At 41.0% G+C, this 21,616-nt stretch overlaps 1 protein-coding gene across 1 annotated transcript in view; it reads right to left on the reverse strand.

The window, feature by feature from the left end:
• The window catches only part of DYNC1LI1 (dynein cytoplasmic 1 light intermediate chain 1), a 46,716-nt gene that overhangs the window by 18,417 nt on the left and 6,683 nt on the right, over window positions 1-21,616 (reverse strand). Inside the window, exons 3-4 of the mRNA XM_060110632.1 lie at window positions 4,335-4,451; window positions 3,367-3,597 (exon numbers count right to left, since the gene is read on the reverse strand). Coding sequence (XP_059966615.1) covers window positions 3,367-3,597; window positions 4,335-4,451 — 348 coding nt within the window. The remainder of the gene's footprint in view (window positions 1-3,366; window positions 3,598-4,334; window positions 4,452-21,616) is intronic.

Raw genomic sequence — 21,616 nt, forward strand, 5'->3', positions numbered from 1 at the left:
GTAATGGAAATAAAAACAAAAATAAACAAATGGAACCTAATGAAACTTAAAAGCTTTTGCACAGCAAAGGAAACCATAAACAAGACGAAAAGACAACCCTCAGAATGGGAGAAAATATTCGCAAACGAATCAATGGACAAAGGATTAATCTCCAAAATATATAAACAGCTCATGCAGCTCAATATTAAAAAAACAAACAACCCAATCCAAAAATAGGCAGAAGACCTAAATAGGCATTTCTCCTAAAAAGACATATAGATGGCCAAGAAGCACATGAAAAGCTGCTCAACATCACTAATTATTAGAGAAATGCAAATCAAAACTACACTGAGGTATCACCTCACACCAGTTAGAATGGGCATCATCAGAAAATCTACAAACAACAAATGCTGGAGAGGGTGTGGAGAAAAGGGAACCCTCTTGCACTGTTGGTGGGAAATGTAACTGATACAGCCACTATGGAGAACAGTATGGAGGTTCCTTAAAAAACTAAAAACAGAATTACCATATGATCCATCAACCCCACTACTGGACATATACCCAGAGAAAACCATAATTCAAAAAGACACATGCGGGCTTCCCTGGTGGCGCAGTGGTTGAGAGTCCGCCTGCCAATGCAGGGGACACGGGTTCGTGCCCCGGTCCGGGAAGATCCCACATGCCGTGGAACGGCTGGGCCTGTGAGCCATGGCCGCTGAGCCTGCGCGTCCGGAGCCTGTGCTCCGCAACGGGAGAGGCCACAGCAGTGAGAGGCCCGCATACCGAAGAAAAAAAAAAAAAAAAGACACATGCACCCCAACGTTCACTGCAGCACTATTTACAATAGCCAGGTCATGGAAGCAACCTAAATGCCCATCGACAGACGAATGGATAAAGAAGATGTGGTACATATATACAATGGAATATTACTCAGCCATAAAAAAGAACGAAATTGAGTCATTTGTTGAGACGTGGATGGATCTAGAGACTGTCATACAGAGTCAAGTAAGTCAGAAAGAGAAAAACAAATATTGTATATTAACGCTTGTATGTGGAACCTAGAAAAATGGTACAGATGAACCGGTTTGCAGGGCAGAAGTTGAGACACAGATGTAGAGAACAAACGTATGGACACCAAGGGGGGAAAACTGCGGTGGGGTGGGGATGGTGGTGTGCTGAATTGGGCGATTGGGATTGACATGTATACACTGATGTGTATAAAACTGATGACTAATAAGAACATGCAGTATAAAAAAACAAACAAACAAGGAAACTAATACTAAACTTTCTTTGGGTTATTTGTATGGAAATATGTTAATATTAATGTTTCAGACATTACATGAAATTTGTAAAAATCTTATATGTTCTGGTATAATGTTGTAAGTCATAATTCTAGTTATTACTTTAAAATGTATATCTCAGAAATAACTAAATTTCCTTGTCAACTGCATTATTATGAACTTTCATCAAATCTTTAACCATGGTCATTTTTAAGTCTTTTGTCATTTACAGAGAGTTCCGGGTGTACTCTGATGCTTTCGCAAAAATGTTCCTATAAAAGGGTTTCATCTTCAAGGAATTCATGGAAAAGACTCTGACAAGTACAGGTTTCTGGTAACTGACTATACTGCTGAAGTGAATGAATGAGCATTTTCAGAACTCTAATGGAAAACTGATGAATTCATAAAAGTGCTAACAAAAGATTAAGATAAAAAAAATTAATTACATGGGACTGAGTGAACTGATGAGGATGATTATCATTTTTGTGATTTTCTGTTTGAATAAAAAAAAAGTTAATGTGAATATACCAAGAGCGTTAACAATGTATACTTTAATTTAGTAATTACTCTTCAAGGAATTCTTAAGGGACCAGTGACACACACAGTGATTTCCATACAACTGATTTTCATGTTTAAAGGCAAAACAACAAATTTGGAAACAAATTATCCACAGCACAGGATTAAAACAGTATATGTATGTGGGAATATTATATATAGAGAGCCACAAAGAAGGAAAACCGTCCTAAACTTACATGGGGTCAGGAAGAGGGAATCTTGAACAGTTGAGCATGATTTCACCAGGAACAGAGGGGCATACGTATACCTTTAGCAGCTCTGGTAGCTATCACCCTTCAAATCAGAGGCTGAAATATAACTGGTTCTCAAGTTTTAGCATGCACCAGAAGTTTCTGATTCAGCAGTCTGGGAAAGGGCCTGAGAATGTGTATTTCTGACAAGCTCTCAACTGTACTGATACTGATGCTGCTGGTCTTAGGACCACACACTGAAAACCACTGACTACTATAGCATAAACTTAAGAGAGGGGAAAAAAAAGCCCCAGAGGTAATGGGCAACAAGGAAAAAAAGGTATAGATTAAAAGCAGTTAGACATCCTTTTCAATAATTTAGGACATACATTCTCTTAAGTTTTTACTGTTTCCGTGCATATAAATTCCAGTAAGCTGTCAAATTTCCCCTAAAAGTTATCAGCTAACAATAGCAAAGAACAGCAGCATATCTTTTTTTTTTTTTTTTTTTTTTTTTTGCGGCCTCTCACTGCCGCGGCTCCTCCCGTCGTGGAGCACAGGCTCCGGACGCGCAGGCCCAGCGGCCATGGCTCACGGGCCCAGCCGCTCTGCAGCATGTGGGATCCTCCCAGACCGGGGCACAAACCCGTGTCCCCTGCATTGGCAGGCGGACTCTCAACCACTGCGCCACCAGGGAAGTCCCCGTATATTTTCTTAAGCAAAGTGCAACACTGACACATGAAGAGCTCTCAGTGAAATTAAGAACTATGACAAGTGGCTTACAGCTTGTTAGAAATGACCCGTATCGAGAGGACACAGCAGTGAGAGGCCCGCGAACCGCAAAAAAAAAAAAAAAAAAAGAAATGACCCGTATCATTTTCATAATTTCCATGAAAATTTCCAACTTACATGGGCATGTACAAAATATATTATGTACTTTGTAAATCATAAAACCAGCTTAACATCTTTATATTTATGTTGTTACTCAACATCGTTATGGACATACTTCATTTGACAAGGTTAGTAAAGATTGTTCTACTTATCAAGAAACGAGACTACTGAAAATGAGCAGCTGAAGAAAGATTCAAATTTTTTTATCCTGAAAACCCGCTTTCCAAAATGAACACATACGGCCTTTTGGCAAAGAAGAAGAGGCGCCTCTACTAAAGAGTCTGCCATTATGTATATGTTTCCAATGTAAAACTATATTAAAACAGCATATCATTCAAACTGAATTTCAAAAGCAGTACTCTCATTGAGTTTCCTTCATTAAACCTTATTCAAAGTCAAAAGTTCCTAACAATTCTGATAGTCAGCTAGGACATTTTGTCTTTGAAATCTATATTTTCTAGACTACTCACACTTTTGTTCCATTTCTTTCATTTCTTCAGGAGGAATTTTCAATTTGTCAATGTGTTCTCTAACAACACTTGCCCATTTCTGTAAAGAATCCAAAGCAGTCCAAGGCTTTGACATATCAACAACCAACATAACTAGAGTGTCCTTCAGAGAAATGGCATCCAGTGAAAATTTAAGGAGGCCTTTGTGATACGGGTCTCCATCCAAGATCCATACATTACATCTTGTTTGATCTACAACAGACAAAAGAAAGTTACCAAGGCAACAGGATAAAGTCATTTCATCAGCCAACTAACAATACTACTTGGTATTTTAAGGCATCTCCACAGGAGATGTCTCCTTTGGCAAGGTTCACCTACTTGGGTTACATCTACCAATTCAGTAAAGTGCTAATGAATACTCAAGAAAATGATTTAACTGCCAACACAGAAAATCAGCATCCTCTACTTCATATTTCTCAATCCCAAACCACAGACTGAGCAACATGTTTCTATTCTTACCATCAGCAGATAGAGCCATGCATATTCAAGTTATTATATACGAAAATGAGAAGGCAAGTGATCTATAGAAGAAAAAAATGGCTGATCAGATAAGAAAAGCTGGAGAGTAAATGACACTTTCATGTCGAAAAATGAGACGATGGTAAAAAGAGGGCAAAACAATCATAGGATACTATTATTTCACTATCGGAGGGAAAATGAACTGAAAAGTTGAGATTCTTCAAGGTTAGCAAGAAAGCTGAAGTCTGCACACCAATACCTTAAGACATTTAAAAATACCACTATATGAATCCCAATCTCAAACCAATAAAAGTATGCCCTAACATAACTATTTACTGACTGGCATGACACAGTAGGTCTCCTAGTAAAAAATGACACGCTAAGAAAAGTCAAAGATTAATATTAATATGGACAGCAGTGCAACTTGGAAAGACTTCAGTAAACTTACATTACAAATAAACGACACTCACCATCCCTGTCTTCATCATGAACATTTAAGTACAAATATTCCAATCCTCTTCCTTTCTTGTACTCCTCTATTCCCTGAATTTTTCTTATTAAGCTTGTTTTTCCAGCTCCATCTTCACCTGTAAAAAAGGACAAATCTTTAAAATTATAATATGGACTATTTAAGAATGCTTTCTAGTGTAGCAAGAGAAAACCCAACTGGAACTAGCTTCAACCAAAAGGGTAATTTGATGGAGTGGGGGCTACTCTTCGTTGTGGTGCACGGGCTTCTCACCGTGGTGGCTTCTCTTGTTGTGGAGCACAGGCTCTGGCGTGTGGGCTTCAGTAGCTGTGGCATGTGGGCTCAGTAGTTGTGGCTCACGGGCTCAGTAGTTGTGACTCACGGGCTCTAGAGCACAGGCTCAGTAGTTGTGGCCGCATGGGCTTAGCTGCTCCACAGCATGTGGGATCTTCCTGGACCAGGGCTCGAACCCATGTCCCCTGCATTGGCAGGCAGATTCTTAACCACTGCACCACCAGGGATGCCCCCCATAAATACTTCTGTCTACTATTAAACTCATTTAATTTCAGCAAAACATCATTTGTTATATTGATTACTAATCTGAATTTTATCAGTTCCATAGTTTTTATGGCATTTAATTTATAATTTGTTTTTATAGTTCAAGAACTATTAAAAAATTTAAAGAATTTATATCTAGTCACCTCAGTAGGCATGAGCATTAGACATAATAAAAATAACCTAAATCACCGTGTGAGACCTATGAAAACTTTCTTTTAAAGAGTGTTTAAACAGGAAAGAGCACAGGGATTTTTTCTTTTTTTTTTTTTTTTGGCTGTGTTGGGTCTTCATTGCTGCACATGGGCTTTCTCTAGTTGCGGTGAGTGGGGGCTACTCTTCATTGTGGTGCGTGGGCTTCTCATTGTAGTGGCTTCTCTTGTTGCAGAGCATGGGCTCTAGGCACGCAGGCTTCAGTAGTTGTGGCTCAAGGGCTCCAGAGCACAGGCTCAGTAGTTGTGGCACATGGGCTTAGTTGCTCCGCGGCCTGTGAGATCTTCCCGGACCAGTGATCAAACCCATGTCCCCTGCATTGGCAGGCGGATTCTTAACCACTGTGCCACCAGGGAAGCCCAGAGCAGAGGATTTTTAAGACAGTGAAACTATACTGTATGGTACTATAATGGTAAATACAAGTCATTAGACATTTGTCAAAACCCATCTGATGTACACCAAAAACAGACCCTCGTGTAAACTATGGACTTTGGGTGATAAGGCTGTGTCAATGTTGGTACACTGACTGTAATAAATGTAACACCGTGTGGGATGTCAATAGTGGGGGAGGCTGTGCATATATGGAGACAGGTGGTATCTGGAAACTGTCTATACTTCCCACTCGATTTTGCTGTGAACATAAAACCACTCTAAAAAAATTAAGTTTACTAACTTAAAAAAAAAAAAAAAAGAGTCTGAGTCTGTTCTATAACTTGAAAGGATCAAGATTTCTCTTATGACAGGCTACTTTCCTGAAAGGAGTCTTCTAAGTTAAAATGACACCAATTGAAAACTTATTACCCCACAGAAACAGTGTTATGTATTATAAGCAAACACTTAGTGCCCAGACTTATCATAGAAGCTTAAATCAACAATACGACGTTCACTAAGAATTTTCGAAGTATAATATATAGAGATCCATAAAAATATGCAGTAATTAGTCAGACAAAACTTCACTTAATATGAGCCAGCATTTATCTCTTTAATTCCCACTTTAGATGTTAAAAAAGTGAAAAAGTATCTTTATTTTTTTAAATTTATTTATTTATTTATTTATTTTTGGCTGCAATGACTGGGTCTTCGTTGCTGCGCGTGGGCTTTCTCTAGTTGCGGCCAGCAGGGGCTGCTCTTCGTTGTGGTGCGTAGGCTTCTCATTGCGGTGGCTTCTCTTGTTGTGGAGCACGGGCTCTAGGTGCGCAGGCTTCAGTAGTTGTGGCGCGTGGGCTCAGCAGTTGTGGTGCACAGGCTTAGTTGCTCCGCAGCATGTGGGATCTTCCCGGACCAGGGATCGAACCCATGTCCCCTGCATTGGCAGGCAGATTCTTAACCACTGCACCAACAGGGAAGTCCCAACGTATCTTTAAAAGGGTCAAAAATTTGAGTCTGTTTCAACTTCTTTTTAATATTTCAAATACGTATTTTATATACAAAAGTTTCTGAAAAATATATATACTCGTAGATAATCTTAAGCATAAGCAAAAAGAATAAAACCATAATAATATCCGTTAGAAATAATCACCGATAACTTGGTTATCTCTGATGGTAAGATTATGAGTGATTCCTTAAGTAATAAGTTCGTGTCTTCCTTTTAGTTTATCTAACTTTAAAGGTTTAAGTCAACAGGTTCAGAATAGATTTTGAGCCCGAATTCATGGTATCAAAAATATTGTCAATCGTAGCTGCACACACTCACCACTCTAAGTTCTTGCAGCCATCAGCACAGTGTGGCTGCTGCCTTTTTCTAAAGTCTGACTGCAAGTGGAAGGGGCCACCCCCACTTATCATGAGACCAGAGTTTATTCCTCCCCAGTGAATACTGACCATCATTCATTTCACTGGACTAATGGTTCTCAAAAATGCATCAGGATAACCTGGGGGGGCTTGTTAAAACACACTGCTGGGCCTCACCTCCTGGCTTTCTGAGTCAGTAAGTCTGGGGTGGGGCCCACGCATCTGCATTTCTAACAAGTTTCCGGTGCTGCTGATGCAGCTGGTCCAAAGACCACACTTTGAGAACTTAGACGTTTAGACGTCACTTAGACGTTTACTACACTAAGCCAAGCACTAGGATTACAAAGATCCATAGGTCAAAGTTGCTGTCCTAGGAGCTCATAAATTGGAGAGGGAAAACAAACAGAAGACAATTTCAAGATACTGTCATTAGGACTGCACTAGAGATGTGCAACAAGCAGGAAACCAGACCAAAGGGAAGATCCTGGATTTGCTTGGAAGTCAAAAAGGGCTTTACACAGAAAGTAACACTTCAGCCAGATCTTGTAGTGTTAATGAACCATAGAGAGTTAGTCATTCCAGGAAATAGGAAAGCATATACAGAGGCCTGGAGACAAAGAAATGTCCTTCTAGAAGGGACGAATAATTTGAATTCATGAAATTTAGAATGTAAGGGGGAAAAGGAGCCAGAAAGTGAGAATAAAAAGGGAATGCCAGATCACGAAGGGCATCCTATGCCAGGCTGAGATGGTTAGGCTTTATCCTGAAGAGTCACTGGCAGTATTTAGGTATTTTAGAAAGATTGCTATCACAGAGGTGTGGAAGAGTGACTGACAAGGGTAGGCTTGGGAGTAAGGAGACTAGATAATAGACAATTACTGGAGTCCTAGCAAGAAATGAGGTAGGTCTGAACTAAAGTATTAGTGGTGTGGTGGGACAGCTGGACTCAAAAGGCTGATTTGGCTGGGAGCTGGCAGAAAGGTTAAGGGAAACACAGAGGGCAGAGAAGACCCTCCCTTGCCACAGCTACAGTCGCGCCACCCCTCCTGTTCTACCACTTACCTTTAGGTGGTTGGTCCTAAGTCTTCCTTGCAAGCTTCCACCCCGCCCTCCGCAACATTTGTGTCTCCCAGGGTTCCTTCTTCAGACCTCTATTCTTCTCGCTCTACATATAATTCTAGGGGAATCTCCACACAAGACTTCAATACCACCTATAATCTGGTGACTCACAGACTTCCTTCCAGCCTCAGTCTCTCCTGAACTACTTACTGGTCATCATTATTTGGATGTCCCATAAATAACTCACATTTCAATATGCACAGAAGTATTAATATCATTATCTTGCATTTTCCCCCCCAAACATTCACTTACATAATTAATAAGAGTCCCACATCAAGGCCCTTATCCACTGTTCCCTCTATTTAGAACATACTATGTGTTACCTAAGCTTCTTCGTAACTTCCCTCAAATATCACTTCCTCAGGTAGGCTGTTGTCCCTAACCACCTCATTTAAAATCACAACCTCAATCAATCAATAAAATCACAACCTCCCAACACCCCTACTGCTTCTTGTTTTTTCTCCATTGAACTTACTAACATAATACGGCTTTTTCTTTTTTTTGCTTAGTCACTCCCTACCCCCCAAAACTCCAGAGGAACAGGCATTTTTGTGTTTTGATAACTGCTGCATCTCCAATGCCTATTAACTCTTCATAGTGAAAAGTATATTCCTAATCCTCCTACACAGTAGCCACTGATAGACTGTCTCAAACAACAAAAAAATATGCCAAGATATTAATACAAGTTTCACAAATCCCTGAATGAACAAATACAAATTCTGTCCCCTTACCCACTTAGGGAGAGTTCTTTTTTTTTTTTTTTTTTTGGCCGTGCCCTGCGGCATATGGGATCTTAGTTCCCCGATCAGGGGTCAAACCCATGCCCCCTGCAGTGGAAGCATGGAGTCTTTTTTTTTTTTTAAATAAATTTATTTATTCTATTTATTTATTTTTGGCTGCATTGGTCCTTTGTTGCTGCACTTGGGCTTCCTCTAGTTGCGGCGAGCGGGGGCCATTCTTCATTGCAGCGCACGGGCTTCTCTTGTTGTGGAGCATGGGCTCTAGGCGCGCAGGCTTCAGTAGTTGTGGCATGTGGGCTCAGTAGTTGTGGCTCGTGGGCTCTAGAGTGCAGGCTTAGAAGTTGTGGCACACGGGTTTAGCTGCTCCGCGGCATGTGGGATCTTTCCAGACCAGGGCTCGAACCCGTGTCCCCTGCACTGGCAGGCGGGTTCTTAACCACTGTGCCACCAGGGAAGTCCCAGCACGGAGTCTTAAGCACTGGACTGCTAGGGAAGTCCCGGGAGGGTTTTTAAACTTTAGTGTGCATCACTGCAAAAGCCTCAGAAGTCAGGACAGAAAAGGGATGAAATTTCAAGTCCATCAATGTGCTTCTATATAAGAAAAATTAAAGGACTGTAATTTACCTCCCTTTGCCCACAGCCTAGTCAAACAGAACCATCAGTGGCTTCTGCTTCCATCTCTATGGAAGCAGCAGTAGCAGCAAACACACAGTGCCTACCATATGCATTTAACCAGCAGTAATTCCAACACTACCACAACTCTAGCGGAATGATGATTACCTCCCATTTGAGGATACCTGGGGCTCAGAATGGTTAAAGTATCTTATCCAAAGTCTCAAACAGGTAGGAAATGACAAGGCCAGGATCTGAATTCACATGAATTGAACTCCAAAGCACCCTCTTTCCAATATACAACAAATAAACAGTAATTAAATCTTTAGAAGACTATTAAACATACTGCTTATTATTTTTGTATTATGACAAAAGAATAAGACATTCCTGCTTCCAGGGGTCACTTATTTTCAGCAGAAAAAGAAAAATGATTTAGTGCATTCCTCTCTGTGGGCAGCCTCTGAGTGATGATGGATGGTTATGTTCCCATTCTCCTGATTCTACCTCTAAGGATTGGGAATGAAGTTTGTTTTACCATACTAGTATTTTCTTCTCTCCTGGAATTTTAAACCTTGGGGACCCATTTTAAGAAAAATTTTACAACATTAAATTTGGAAAAAAAGAGTATACTGTCAAATAAATGGAATACGGTAAATATGGTAGTTAGAGATTTTTAAATGGTAAATATGGTAGTTAGAGATTTTTTTCCTCCCATTCTGTGATTTGAAATTTCTCATTTCTGGTAACAAATTACAAGTGTTCACAATGAGAATAAAGAACATTTCATAAACACACATGGGTTATAAGGAACTCTAACGACAATCCTCTCTACTTAGAGATGAGGAAACTGAGGCCAGGCCACAGTCACAAAGACTGTGGGAACATGGTGACAGTAATCCAAACCTCCCAAGAGAATCCAAGTCAACCTTCTCAAGAGTGCAACTCCCCTTTGTCCTCAGAAGAAAATACAATGAGGGAAGAAAAACAGAAGAATATCTTATTCTCAAGAATATTCTAAACCTAACTAACAAAGAAGATTCTCCAGATGTTTGAAGACGCACTTTGCTTGCCGAAACAAAGTCTTTCTGGGAACAAAATTTCTCCCGTCTTCAACTTTAATGACATTTGGAAGTTACAGTTGGTTGAAAATTAAACATTCATATTCTACACATTTTAAAATAAGTCTTAAGCCTCAATTATAATGACCATTTTCTGTTGCTGTCACTTTTTTTTTTTTTTACACCTAAATGAACTCTGACATGATCTGTCTTGATGGCAAATGCAGACATCTGAAAATAGATTTCCTAAAAGGTCTGAAAAGGCCAATGAAGACATACTCTGTAAACAAAATCTCATTTGTTACCTACTGTTTCCAGAAATCTCATCTGAGGTATTTGCAAAGATATAGTCTTGTTCTAGGGTTATACACATCTTCCAACCACATTATTTGTTCGACTGCTTTTTCTCTCTGTCTTAACCCATCGGCCTCCCAGTTCTCTTCTCTCACTATATAAACATTCCACTCAAAACTGAACATTCACCAAGTTCATACCACGCTCTAATCCATTCCGCACCCTGCAGCTGAGTGATCTTCCTGAAACAATCATGCCACTCTCCCTCTTAAGACCCTGAAAGGGATTCTAGTTAACGATATTCATGCTGAAGTATTTAAAGGAAAATATACCAACATCTGCAATTTACTTTGAAATGCATTTTTTTTCATAGTTGCATGGTGAGACACATATGACAAGGCAAAAATAGTTAAATGTTAACGGAAGAATCTGGGTTTGAGTACATGAATATTAACTGTAAAATTCCTTCAACTTTTCCATATGTTTGGAATTTTCATAAAATGTCAAAAAGAAAACCCTAAGGGTCTCCCTGCTGTTCTCGCAGTAAAGGGCAAACTGTAAAGGCCAATGTCCCTTGCAAAGGCCCCCTCACCTTTCCTGCCCATCTCTCACCATGTCCCACCACCTGCACGCTAGGCTCCAGCCATTCACAACTTCTTCCAGTGCAGCAGAGAGGCCTTGCTCTCTCAACTCTACATCTTCGCACACGCTTTCACTTCTTTCTGGAACATTCTTCCCCTCTCCTTACTGCACCTGGGAGAACCCTACCTTATCCTTCCTGTCTCAGTTTAGTCTCCTCTAAGAAGCTTTCTCTTACTCCAGAAGTCCAGTTAGGCACCCTCCTTTGTACTTCCACAACATTCCACACACTTCATATACTTCACTGTAGTGTGTCAGCTTATTTGTGTGTTTCCTTCAGTGTGTCACGTCTGTCCCCGTCTTTCAACAAATATTCTCTGGGCAAGTCATCTTAACAGTAAGCAAGATATAAAGCCCTTGCTTTTAAGATGCTTACAGGAAAGAAATTATCCCATTCTTAACGGGTACTTGCTTGCTTGCTCGCCAAAACCAGAAACCGTATCTTAGTCTCTTTGGGCTGCTATAACAAAAACACCATAGGCTGGGTGGCTTTAAACAACAGACATGTATTTCTAACAGTTCTGGAGGCTGGGAAGTCCAAGATCAAAGTGCTGGCAGGTTTGGTGTCTAGTAAGGGCTGGCTTCCTGGGTCAAGGACAGTTTCCTCACTGTGTCCTCACATGGCAGAAAGGGTGAGAGAGCGCTCTGGAATCTCTTTTGTAAGGGCCCTAACGCCATTCAGGAGGGTTCCACCTTCATGACCTAATCATTGGCCAAAGACCCCACCTCCTAATGCCATCGTATTGAGGGTTAGAATTTCAACATGAATTTGAGGGGACTCACTCACTCTATAGCACCTGTCCTATACACAGAAGATCCTTTACCAACATTCTTATTTCTTAATCACAACCACATGGAGTCTCTGTTTTCATAACTATACCTCATCTGTCATTGCTCATCCTGGGCCTTTACCACAATCTACTATAATAATTCATCACTCATATCTATAAAATTCAAGTGGCTCCCTCTCATCAATAACAGATCATAAAACATACCTCCTTCACTAAACTTAGGAAAACTTTCTTGTCACTGTACTGAGTTGTCAGTATTCAGCTGCCTTGCTACAGCCAAGCTGAACTAAGTTTGAAGATACTGTAAAGTCCGTCATGAACCTTCTCTTTATTCTATTATACAATTAGAAGGATCAAAAAATGTTAAAATTCAGGATGCCTATGTTTTGAATTGATGGACATTTAAAAATCATCTTTAACGGCCTAACCATTCAATAAACAAAAGCCATTAAATTCCAAGTCATTTTTGGAAAACAAAACACAGAGCCTAATAGTATGAGTAAAATGAAGTAAAAATTACATACTTCATTCTATCCAATTAATATACCTTTAGAGTGGCAAGTAGGGCAACGGGGTCTGTGTGGCTTCAAACAATGCTCAAAGAATGCACCTACGTAACACCTATGAACTTTAAGAAAGTTTTATCTTCAGTTCCTCAGCCTTCAGCTGGCAGCGAAACAGACACACCAGCATTAAGTGTGCCAGCCAAATAGTTAATGATCTGTAAACATACACTTGTACAAGTAGAGAGTTCCTGTTTAAACAGACTAAGATGAAAGCCCTTCTACAAAGCACTCTTTAGTGATGATGTTAAAATTATTCTCTAAATAGTTCATCTAAATGTGCATTTCTGTATTAGGTTTTCTTAAAGAAGGCATATTTTAAAGATGTTTTTAAAACAAATCAGGGAATTCCCTGGTGGTGCAGCAGTTAGCATCCCATGCTTTCACTGCTGATGGCCAAGGTTCAATCCCTGGTTGGGGAACTAGGATCCCACAAGCCATGGGGCACAGCAAAAAAAAAAAACAAAAAACAACCATAACTAGAGCTTCCAAGACAAGAGGGCAGAGTAGAAAAATGTGAGCCCACCTTTTCTTACAAAAACACCAAAATCACAACTAACGAATAATCATCAACAAAAAAACGCTGGAACCTACCAAAAAGATATCCTACATCCAAAGACAAAGAATAAGTCACAATGAGACAGTAAGAGGGGGCACAATCACGATAAAATCAAATCCCATACCCACTGGATGGGCGACCCACAAACTGAAAAATAATTATACCACAGAAGTTCTCCCACAGGAGTGAAAGTTCTGAGCCCCACGTCAGGCTCCCCAGCCTGCAGGTCTGGCAATGGGAGGAAAAGCTCCCAGAGAATCTGGCTTTGAAGGCCATTAGGGTTTGATTGCAGCAATTCCACAGGACTGGGGCAAACAGAAACTCCACTCTTGGAGGGCGCACACAAGGTTTCATGCACATCAGGACCCAGGGAAAAAAGCAGTGGCTTCATAAGAACCTGGACCAGACCTACCTGCTGGTATTACAGGGTCTCCTGCAGAGGCAGGGGGCAGCTGTGGCTCACTGTGGGGACAAAGACACTGGCAGCAGTAGTTCTGGGGAGTACTCACGGGCGTGAGCCCTCCTGGAGGCGGCCATTTTCTCACCAAGACGCGGCCCCTCCCAACAGCCTGTAGGCTCCAGTGCTGGGATGCTTCAGGCCAAACAACCAACAGGGTGGGAACACAGCCCCACCCATCAGCAGACAGACTAATACTTAAAGTCTTCCTGAGCATACAGCTCCCCACTAAATACACTCCCTGACACAACTCTGCACACCAGAGGGACAACACCCACCTCCACCCACCAGGGCAGGAGCCAGTCCCTCTGACCAGGAAGCCTCCACAAGCCTCTTAGACAGCTTCATCCACCAGGGGGCAGACAGCAGAAGCAAGAAGAACTACAACCCTGCAGGCTGCAGAATGGAAACCACAATCACAGTAAGCTAGAGAAAATGAGATGGCAGAGGGAAATGTCCCAGATGAAGGAACAAGATAACACCCCAAAGGAACGAAGTGAACTGGAGATAGGCCATCTACCTGAAAAAGAATTCAGAGTAATAATAGTAAAGATGAGCCGAGATCTTGGAAAAAGAATGGAGAAACAGATCGAAAAGGTACAAGAAATGTTTAACAAAGACCTAGAAGAACTAACGAACAAACAGAAATAAACAATAAATAACTGAAATAAAAAATACACTAGAAAGAAACAACAGTAGAATAAATGAGACAGAAGAACAGATAAGAAGACAGAATGGTGGAAATCACTGCCGCAGAACAGAATAAAGAAAAAAAGAATGAAAAAAATGAAGACAGTCTAAGAGACCTCTGGGACAACACTAAACACACCAACATTCACATTATAGGGGTCCCAGAAGGAGAAGAGAGAGAGAAAGGACCTGAGAAAACATTCGAAGAGATAATAGCTGAAAATTTTCCTAACATGGGAAAGGAAACAGTCACCCAAGTCCAGGAAGCACAGAGAGTCCCAGGCAGGATAAACCCAAGGTGGAACATGCTGAGACACATAGCAATCAAACTGACAAAAATTAAAGACAAAGAAAAAATATTAAAAGTAATAAATAATATACAAGGCAATACCCATCAGGTTTTCAGCTGATTTCTCAGCAGAAACTCCACAGGCCAGAAGGGAGTGGCACAATATATTGAAAGTGATGAAAGGGAAGAACCTACAACCAAGAATACTCAGCAAGGTTCTCATTCAGATTTGACAAGCAAAAGCTAAGAAAATTCAGCATTTCCTCTAAGATCAGGAACAAGACAAGGATGTCCACTCCCACCACTTTTATACAACATAGTTTCGTAAGTCCTAGCCACAGCAATCGGAGAAAAAAAGAAATAAAAGGAATCCAAATTGGAAAAGAAGTGAAACTGTCACTGTTTGCAGATGACATGATACTATACATATAAAATCCTAAAGATGCTACCAGAAAACTACTAGAGCTCATCAATGAATGTGGTAAATTTGCAGGATACAAAATAAATACACAGAAATCTATTACATTTCTATACACTAACAACAAAAGACCAGAAAGAGAAATTAAAGAAACAATCCTATTTACCGGTGCATCAAAAAGAATAAAACACCTAGGAATAAACCTACGTAAGGAGGCAAAAGACCTGTACTCAGAAAACTAAGACACTCATGAAAGAAATCGAAGATGACACAAACAAATGCAAAGATATGATATACCATGCTCTTGTATTGAAAGAATCAATATTGTCAAAATGACTATACTACCCAAGGCAATCTACAGATTCAGTGCAATCCCTATCAAATTACCAAAGGCATTTTTCACAGAACTAGAACAAAATAATTTTTAGTTTGTATGGAGACACAAAAGACCCCAAACAGCCAAAGCAATCTTGATAAAGAAAAACAGAGCTGGATGAATCAGGCTCCCTGACTTAGACTATACTACAAAGCTACAGTCATCAAAACAGTTTGATACTGGCACAAAAACAGAAATATAGATCAATGGAACAGGACAGACAGCCCAGAAATAAACCCACACACCTATGGTCAGTTAATCTACAACAAAGGAGGCAAGACTATACAGTGGAGAAAAGACAGTCTCTTGAATAAGTGGTGCTGAGAAAACTGGACAGCTACCTGTAAAAGAATGAAATTAGAATATCCTTTAATACCATACACACAAAAAAACCCAAAATGGATTAAAGAGCTAAATGTAAGACCTGAACTATAAAACTCTTAGAGGAAAACATAGGAAAAACACTCTGACATAAATGGCAGCAATATCTTTTTTGATCCATTTCCCAGAGTAATAGAAATAGAAACAAAAATAAACAAATGGGACCTAATTAAACTCAAAAGCTTTTGCACAGCAAGGGAAACCATAACCAAAATGAAAAGACAACCCATAGAATGGTAGAAAATATTTGCAAATGATGCAAGGGATTAATCTCCAAAATCTACAAACAGCTCATGCAGCTCGATATCAAAGAAGCAACCCAATCAAAAAATGGGCAGAAGACCTAACTAGACATTTCTCCAAAGAAGACATACAGATGGCCAAGAGGCACATGGAAAGATGTTCAACATAGCTAATTATTAGAGAAACGCAAATCGAAACTACAACGAGGGACTTCACTGGTGGCGCAGTGGTTAAGAATCCGCCTGCCAATGCAGGGGACATGGGTTCGAACCCTGGTCCAGGAAGATCCCACATGCCGTGGAGCAACTAAGCCCGCGCGCCACAACTACTGAGCCTGTGCTCTGGAGCCTGTGAGCCACAACCACTGAAGCCCGCACACCTAGAACCTGTGCTCCGCAATAAGAGAAGCCACCACAATGAGAAGGCCGCACACTGCAACGAAGCGTAGTGCCCGCTCGCCACAACTAGAGAAAAGCCCACATGCAGCCACGAAGACCCAATGCAGCCAAAGGGGAAAAAAAAATGCAATGAGATATTACTTTACACCACTCAGAATGGCCATCATCAAAAAGTCTACAAACAATAAATGCTAGAGAGGGTGTGGAGAAAAGGGAACCCTCCTACGTTGGTGGGAATGTAAATTGGTACAGTCACTATGGAGAACAGTATGGAGGTTCCTTAAAAAACTAAGAATAGAGCTACCATATGATCCAGCAATCCCACTCCTGGGTATATATCCAGAGAAGACCAAGGTTCAAAAGGGGGACTTCCCTGGTGGCGCAGTGGTTGAGAATCTGCCTGCTAGTGCAGGGGACGCGGGTTCGAGCCCTGGTCTGGGAGGATCCCACATGCCGCAGATCAACTAGGCCCGTGAGCCACAACTACTGAGCCTGCGCGTCTGGAGCCTGTGCTCCGCAACAAGAGAGGCCACGATAGTGAGAGGACCGCGCACCGCGATGAAGAGTGGCCCCCGCTTGCCACAATTAGAGAAAGCCCTCACACAGAAACGAAGACCCAACACAGCAAAAATAAATTAATTAATTAAAAACAAAAGTACCAGGCTTCCCTGGTGGCGCAGTGGTTGAGAGTCTGCCTGCCGATGGAGGGGACACGGGTTTGTGCCCCGGTCCAGGAAGATCCCACATGCCACAGAGCGGCTAGACCCGTGAGCCATGGCCGCTGAGCCTGCATGTCCGGAGCCCGTGCTCCACAACAGTGAGAGGCCCGCATACCGCAAAACAAAAAAACAAAGAAACAAAAGTACCAATGCCACCGTGGATGTGAGGATTAAATTAGTCAATGCTTTAAAAAAAAAAAAAAAAGGATACATGCACCCCAATGTTCATTGCAGCGCTGTTTACAATACCCAGGACATGGAAGCAACCTAAATGTCCATCAACTGAGGAATGGATAAAAGGGATGTAGTACATATATACAATGGAATATTACTCAGCCATTAAAAAGAATGAAATAGTGCCATTTGCAGCAACATGGACGGACCTGGAGATGATCATACTAAGTGAAGTAAGTCAAACAGATAAAGACAAATATCATATGATATCACTTATATGCAGAATCTATAAAAATGATACAGTGGGGCTTCCCTAGTGGCGCAGTGGTTAAGAATCTGCCTGCCAATGCAGGGGACACGGGTTTGAGCTCTGGTCCGGGAAGATCCCACATGCTGCAGAGCAACTAAGCCCACGCGCTACAACTACTGAGCCTGTGCTCTAGAGCCCGCGAGCCACAACTACTGAAGCCCGCACACCTACAGCCCATGCTCCACAACAAGAGAAGCCACTACAATGAGAAGCCCGCACACCGCAAAGAAGAGTGGCCCCTGCTTGCCACAACTAGAGAGAGCCTGCACGCAGCAACAACGACCTAATGCAGCCATAAATTAATTAATTAATTTTAAAAAATGATACAAATGAACTTATTTACAAAACAGAAACAGACTCATAGAATGAAACAAACTCATGGTTACCAAAGGGGAAAGGCGGGCGGTGGTGGAGATAAATTGGGAGTTTGGGATTGACATGTACACACAACTATTTTTAAAATAATCAACAAGGACCTACTGTACAGCACAGGGAACTCTGCTCAATATTCTATAATAACCTAAATGGGAAAAGTATTTGGAAAAGAATAGATACATGTATATGCATAACTGATTCATTTTGCTGTACACCTGAAACTAAAACAACATTGTTAATCAACTATGCCCCAATATAAAATAAAAATTTTTAAAAACCGTAACTTTTCATTAGATCAAATTCTATTATAATAAAGTTATTTTCATGTCCTCATCCAGGCACTGGGCAACTTTTTCTGTAAGGGACTAGACAGAAATATTGTAGGCTCTGCAGGTCACATAAGGTCTCTGTCACATATTTATCTTTAGTTCCCCCCCTCCAACTCTTTAAAAATGTAAAAAACAAACAAACCCCATTCTTAGCTTGCTGGCCATACTAAAACAGTCTATAGGCCAAACCCTGTCCTAGTGGATGGACCAAAAGGAGGAAAGATTTGTTGATCCAATTACAGTGAAATTCTCCATAGCAAATAAGCCTGTATTTCAAATTATTTGTCTGAACCCTATTCAAATAAGTCACTCTCTGTGAGTGAACCAAGTACAGGATCCAAGCACTTAAAAGAACTTCAGGGCCTCCCTGGTGGCGCAAGTGGTTGAGAGTCCGCCTGCCGATGCAGGGGATACGGGTTCGTGCCCCGGTCTGGGGGGATCCCATATGCCGCGGAGCGGCTGGGCCCGTGAGCCATGGCCGCTGGGCCTGCGCATCCGGAGCCTGTGCTCCGCAACGGGAGAGGCCACAACAGTGAGAGGCCCACATACCGCAAAAAGAAAAAAAAAAAAAAAGAACTTCAGTTTTACCATAAAGCAGTAACAGCCATCAACTCTCACTTCTCAGCTCAAATTTGAAAACCAAATTGATTACAAAAGAAAAACTCCACACAAAGTCACCAAAACAGTATAGAGGTAAAGGTGTGCTCATGATATTGTTTGATGTCCTCAAAAGATCTAATTCAACAATACGATGTACTGTCCATAAACTTTATAATGAGAATTTAATTAATGAATTAAATATGTGAAGATCTAGGGGATGTGATTTCCAACTATAACATTGTCACCATTAAATGTGTGAACCCAGACAAGTCAGGTATTTCCCTGACAGGTATTGCTCCCTGTCTTCTAAACAGAGGGGGAGATAAATCCAGACAACCTCTGAAGTGATGGATTTAAAATTCTTTGACTATTACAATTCATACCTCCTTGATCAGTGACACACTAGAAAAAAAAATTTTTATAAGACATCAACAGTGTTTTAAAAAGATAACATAAAAACATGAATCATGAAAATGAGCAGTCAGAACACTAAGTACACACAATCCGTTAGCAACAGCTATCTTGAACACTTCCCATGTATGCCACTGTTTGAAGTGTTTTACTAACATTACCTCATACAATCCTCACGATAATCCTAAAAGGCAAACAGTATAATCTGAAAGATTAAGCAATTTGCTAAAGAAGGGTCGGTCAGGATTTAAATCCAGCAATGCTCCTCCACACTATTATCACAGTCACTGATCGGGAGCAGCTTCCAGTCTTCTCCCCCCAGCTCAAGACAGACAGGGATGACAAAAGGTAAAATTAAGCAGCACTCTGCCTCCCTTTCCTCCCAGTTTCCTTTCCTGCTACTGTGGAAAGCTGAAGCACTGTACTCTTCTTGCTCAGCACAGGTTTGTGTGCCTGATGCCTGCTTTCTATGCAGACCTTTGATTCACACTTCCAAACTTCTGTAGGAAACTTTATGGTCCACAGCATCACGACAGAGAGAATTCTAACCTGCCATATTCCTTCTTTACCCAAGTAAGATACCAACATTGTAAAATTAACATTTTTGATTTGGCTTTGTATGATATAAAATAAATCATCCTATTTTACCTGAAAGCTCTGGTGACAAGAGCCATGAGGCGTCATCACTGGAGGTACTTTTGGGCTTGGACCTTCTGCATGGCCTTCCATAAATTATCTGATGACCCAGATAGGGTGGGGGGTTTTGATCTGCTGTCCATCTCACAAAGAGCATCTCCTCCCTTTCCTCAGCCGGCAAGAGCAGGGAGAAACTTAACCAGCTGTAGCATCTGCACCCAGTGACTCAAGACTACCTCCCTCCAATACGTCCAGGAGTGCACATACAGTGGAAAGTTAGACAAACCCAACCCTGAATCCTAGCTCAGCTGTGTAACCTGGGGTTCAAAGCCCTCTTCTCCAAAACAGTGAACATGCTACATAGTAAAGCACCTAGCAGAACACTCAAGTAACAAGCATAATATATGATACTCCCACCCCATCAGTTCCCTACCTTTGAATATCATTCAGCAATCCACATCAAATTAAAAAATATAACTTATCCCTTTATCATTTTTCTCTCTCTTGCAGCCTGACTAGACATGAACTGAAAACCACTGAGTTTAATTCAATAAACATTCCCAAGGCCAACAAGTGCTGATCCCAATGGTTATTAACAGTTCCTATGCTCCAGAAGGTCAAAGTCACACTAATGCAATAGTTCTTAATTAACAAACATGATATATATTTTACAATAAAACTGCCTTTAAATTAACATGCCAATTTTTAACCTACCTACCAGATAGGCAAAGATTAAAATGAATAATCCTTGGTGTCAGCAATAGTGCTAGACAAACAAGCACTTTCACATACTGATGGTGGGAATGTAGAATGGTACAGCTTTCCAAAACTACTGTTTAGTAATATACAAAAAGACTTAAAATATATATACTTTTGACCCAGCAATTCAACTTAAAAGAATTTATCCCAAAGATAATATTTGGCAAGTGGAAAATGGGGTATAACAATAATAATCTGTTTACCAATCTTATAATTATGATAGAGCCATATATTTTATTCAGTCATTAAAAGGGAAGAAATCCATATCTACTGCCACGCAAAAAAAAACCCTCTGATACATAAAGAAAAAAAAATCTGACTTCAAAACACAAGGTATGGGGGGCCTCCCTGGTGGCGCAAGTGGTTGAGAGTCCGCCTGCCGATGCAGGGGATACGGGTTCGTGCCCCGGTCTGGGAGGATCCCATATGCCGCGGAGCGGCTGGGCCCGTGGGCCATGGCCGCTGAGCCTGCGCGTCCGGAGCCTGCGTGTCCGGAGCCTGTGCTCCGCAACGGGGGAGGCCACAGCAGTGAGAGGCCCGCATACCGCAAAAAAAAAAAAAAAAAACACAAGGTATGAGCCTATTTTGTTTAAAAAACAAATATACATAGAAATATACATAGAAAAAATGAACATTCCTATCCTCATAGATTTTTTTTTCTCTCTGGCAAGAAACATGTATTACTTTTATAATTTAAAATAGTGAATACTAATTTTAAGAGGAAGGTATGTTACACATAATTTCTTTCAGTTCTTTTAATCCCAGGAACTATGAAAGAATCTCAGTTAGGAGGCTGTAATTTGCCCACAATCCCACAGCTTCGAATAGTAGGAAGGGCTGACTC

Source organism: Mesoplodon densirostris, chromosome 10 (genome assembly GCF_025265405.1).
Source record: "Mesoplodon densirostris isolate mMesDen1 chromosome 10, mMesDen1 primary haplotype, whole genome shotgun sequence".
Classification (NCBI taxonomy): Eukaryota; Metazoa; Chordata; class Mammalia; order Artiodactyla; family Ziphiidae; genus Mesoplodon; species Mesoplodon densirostris.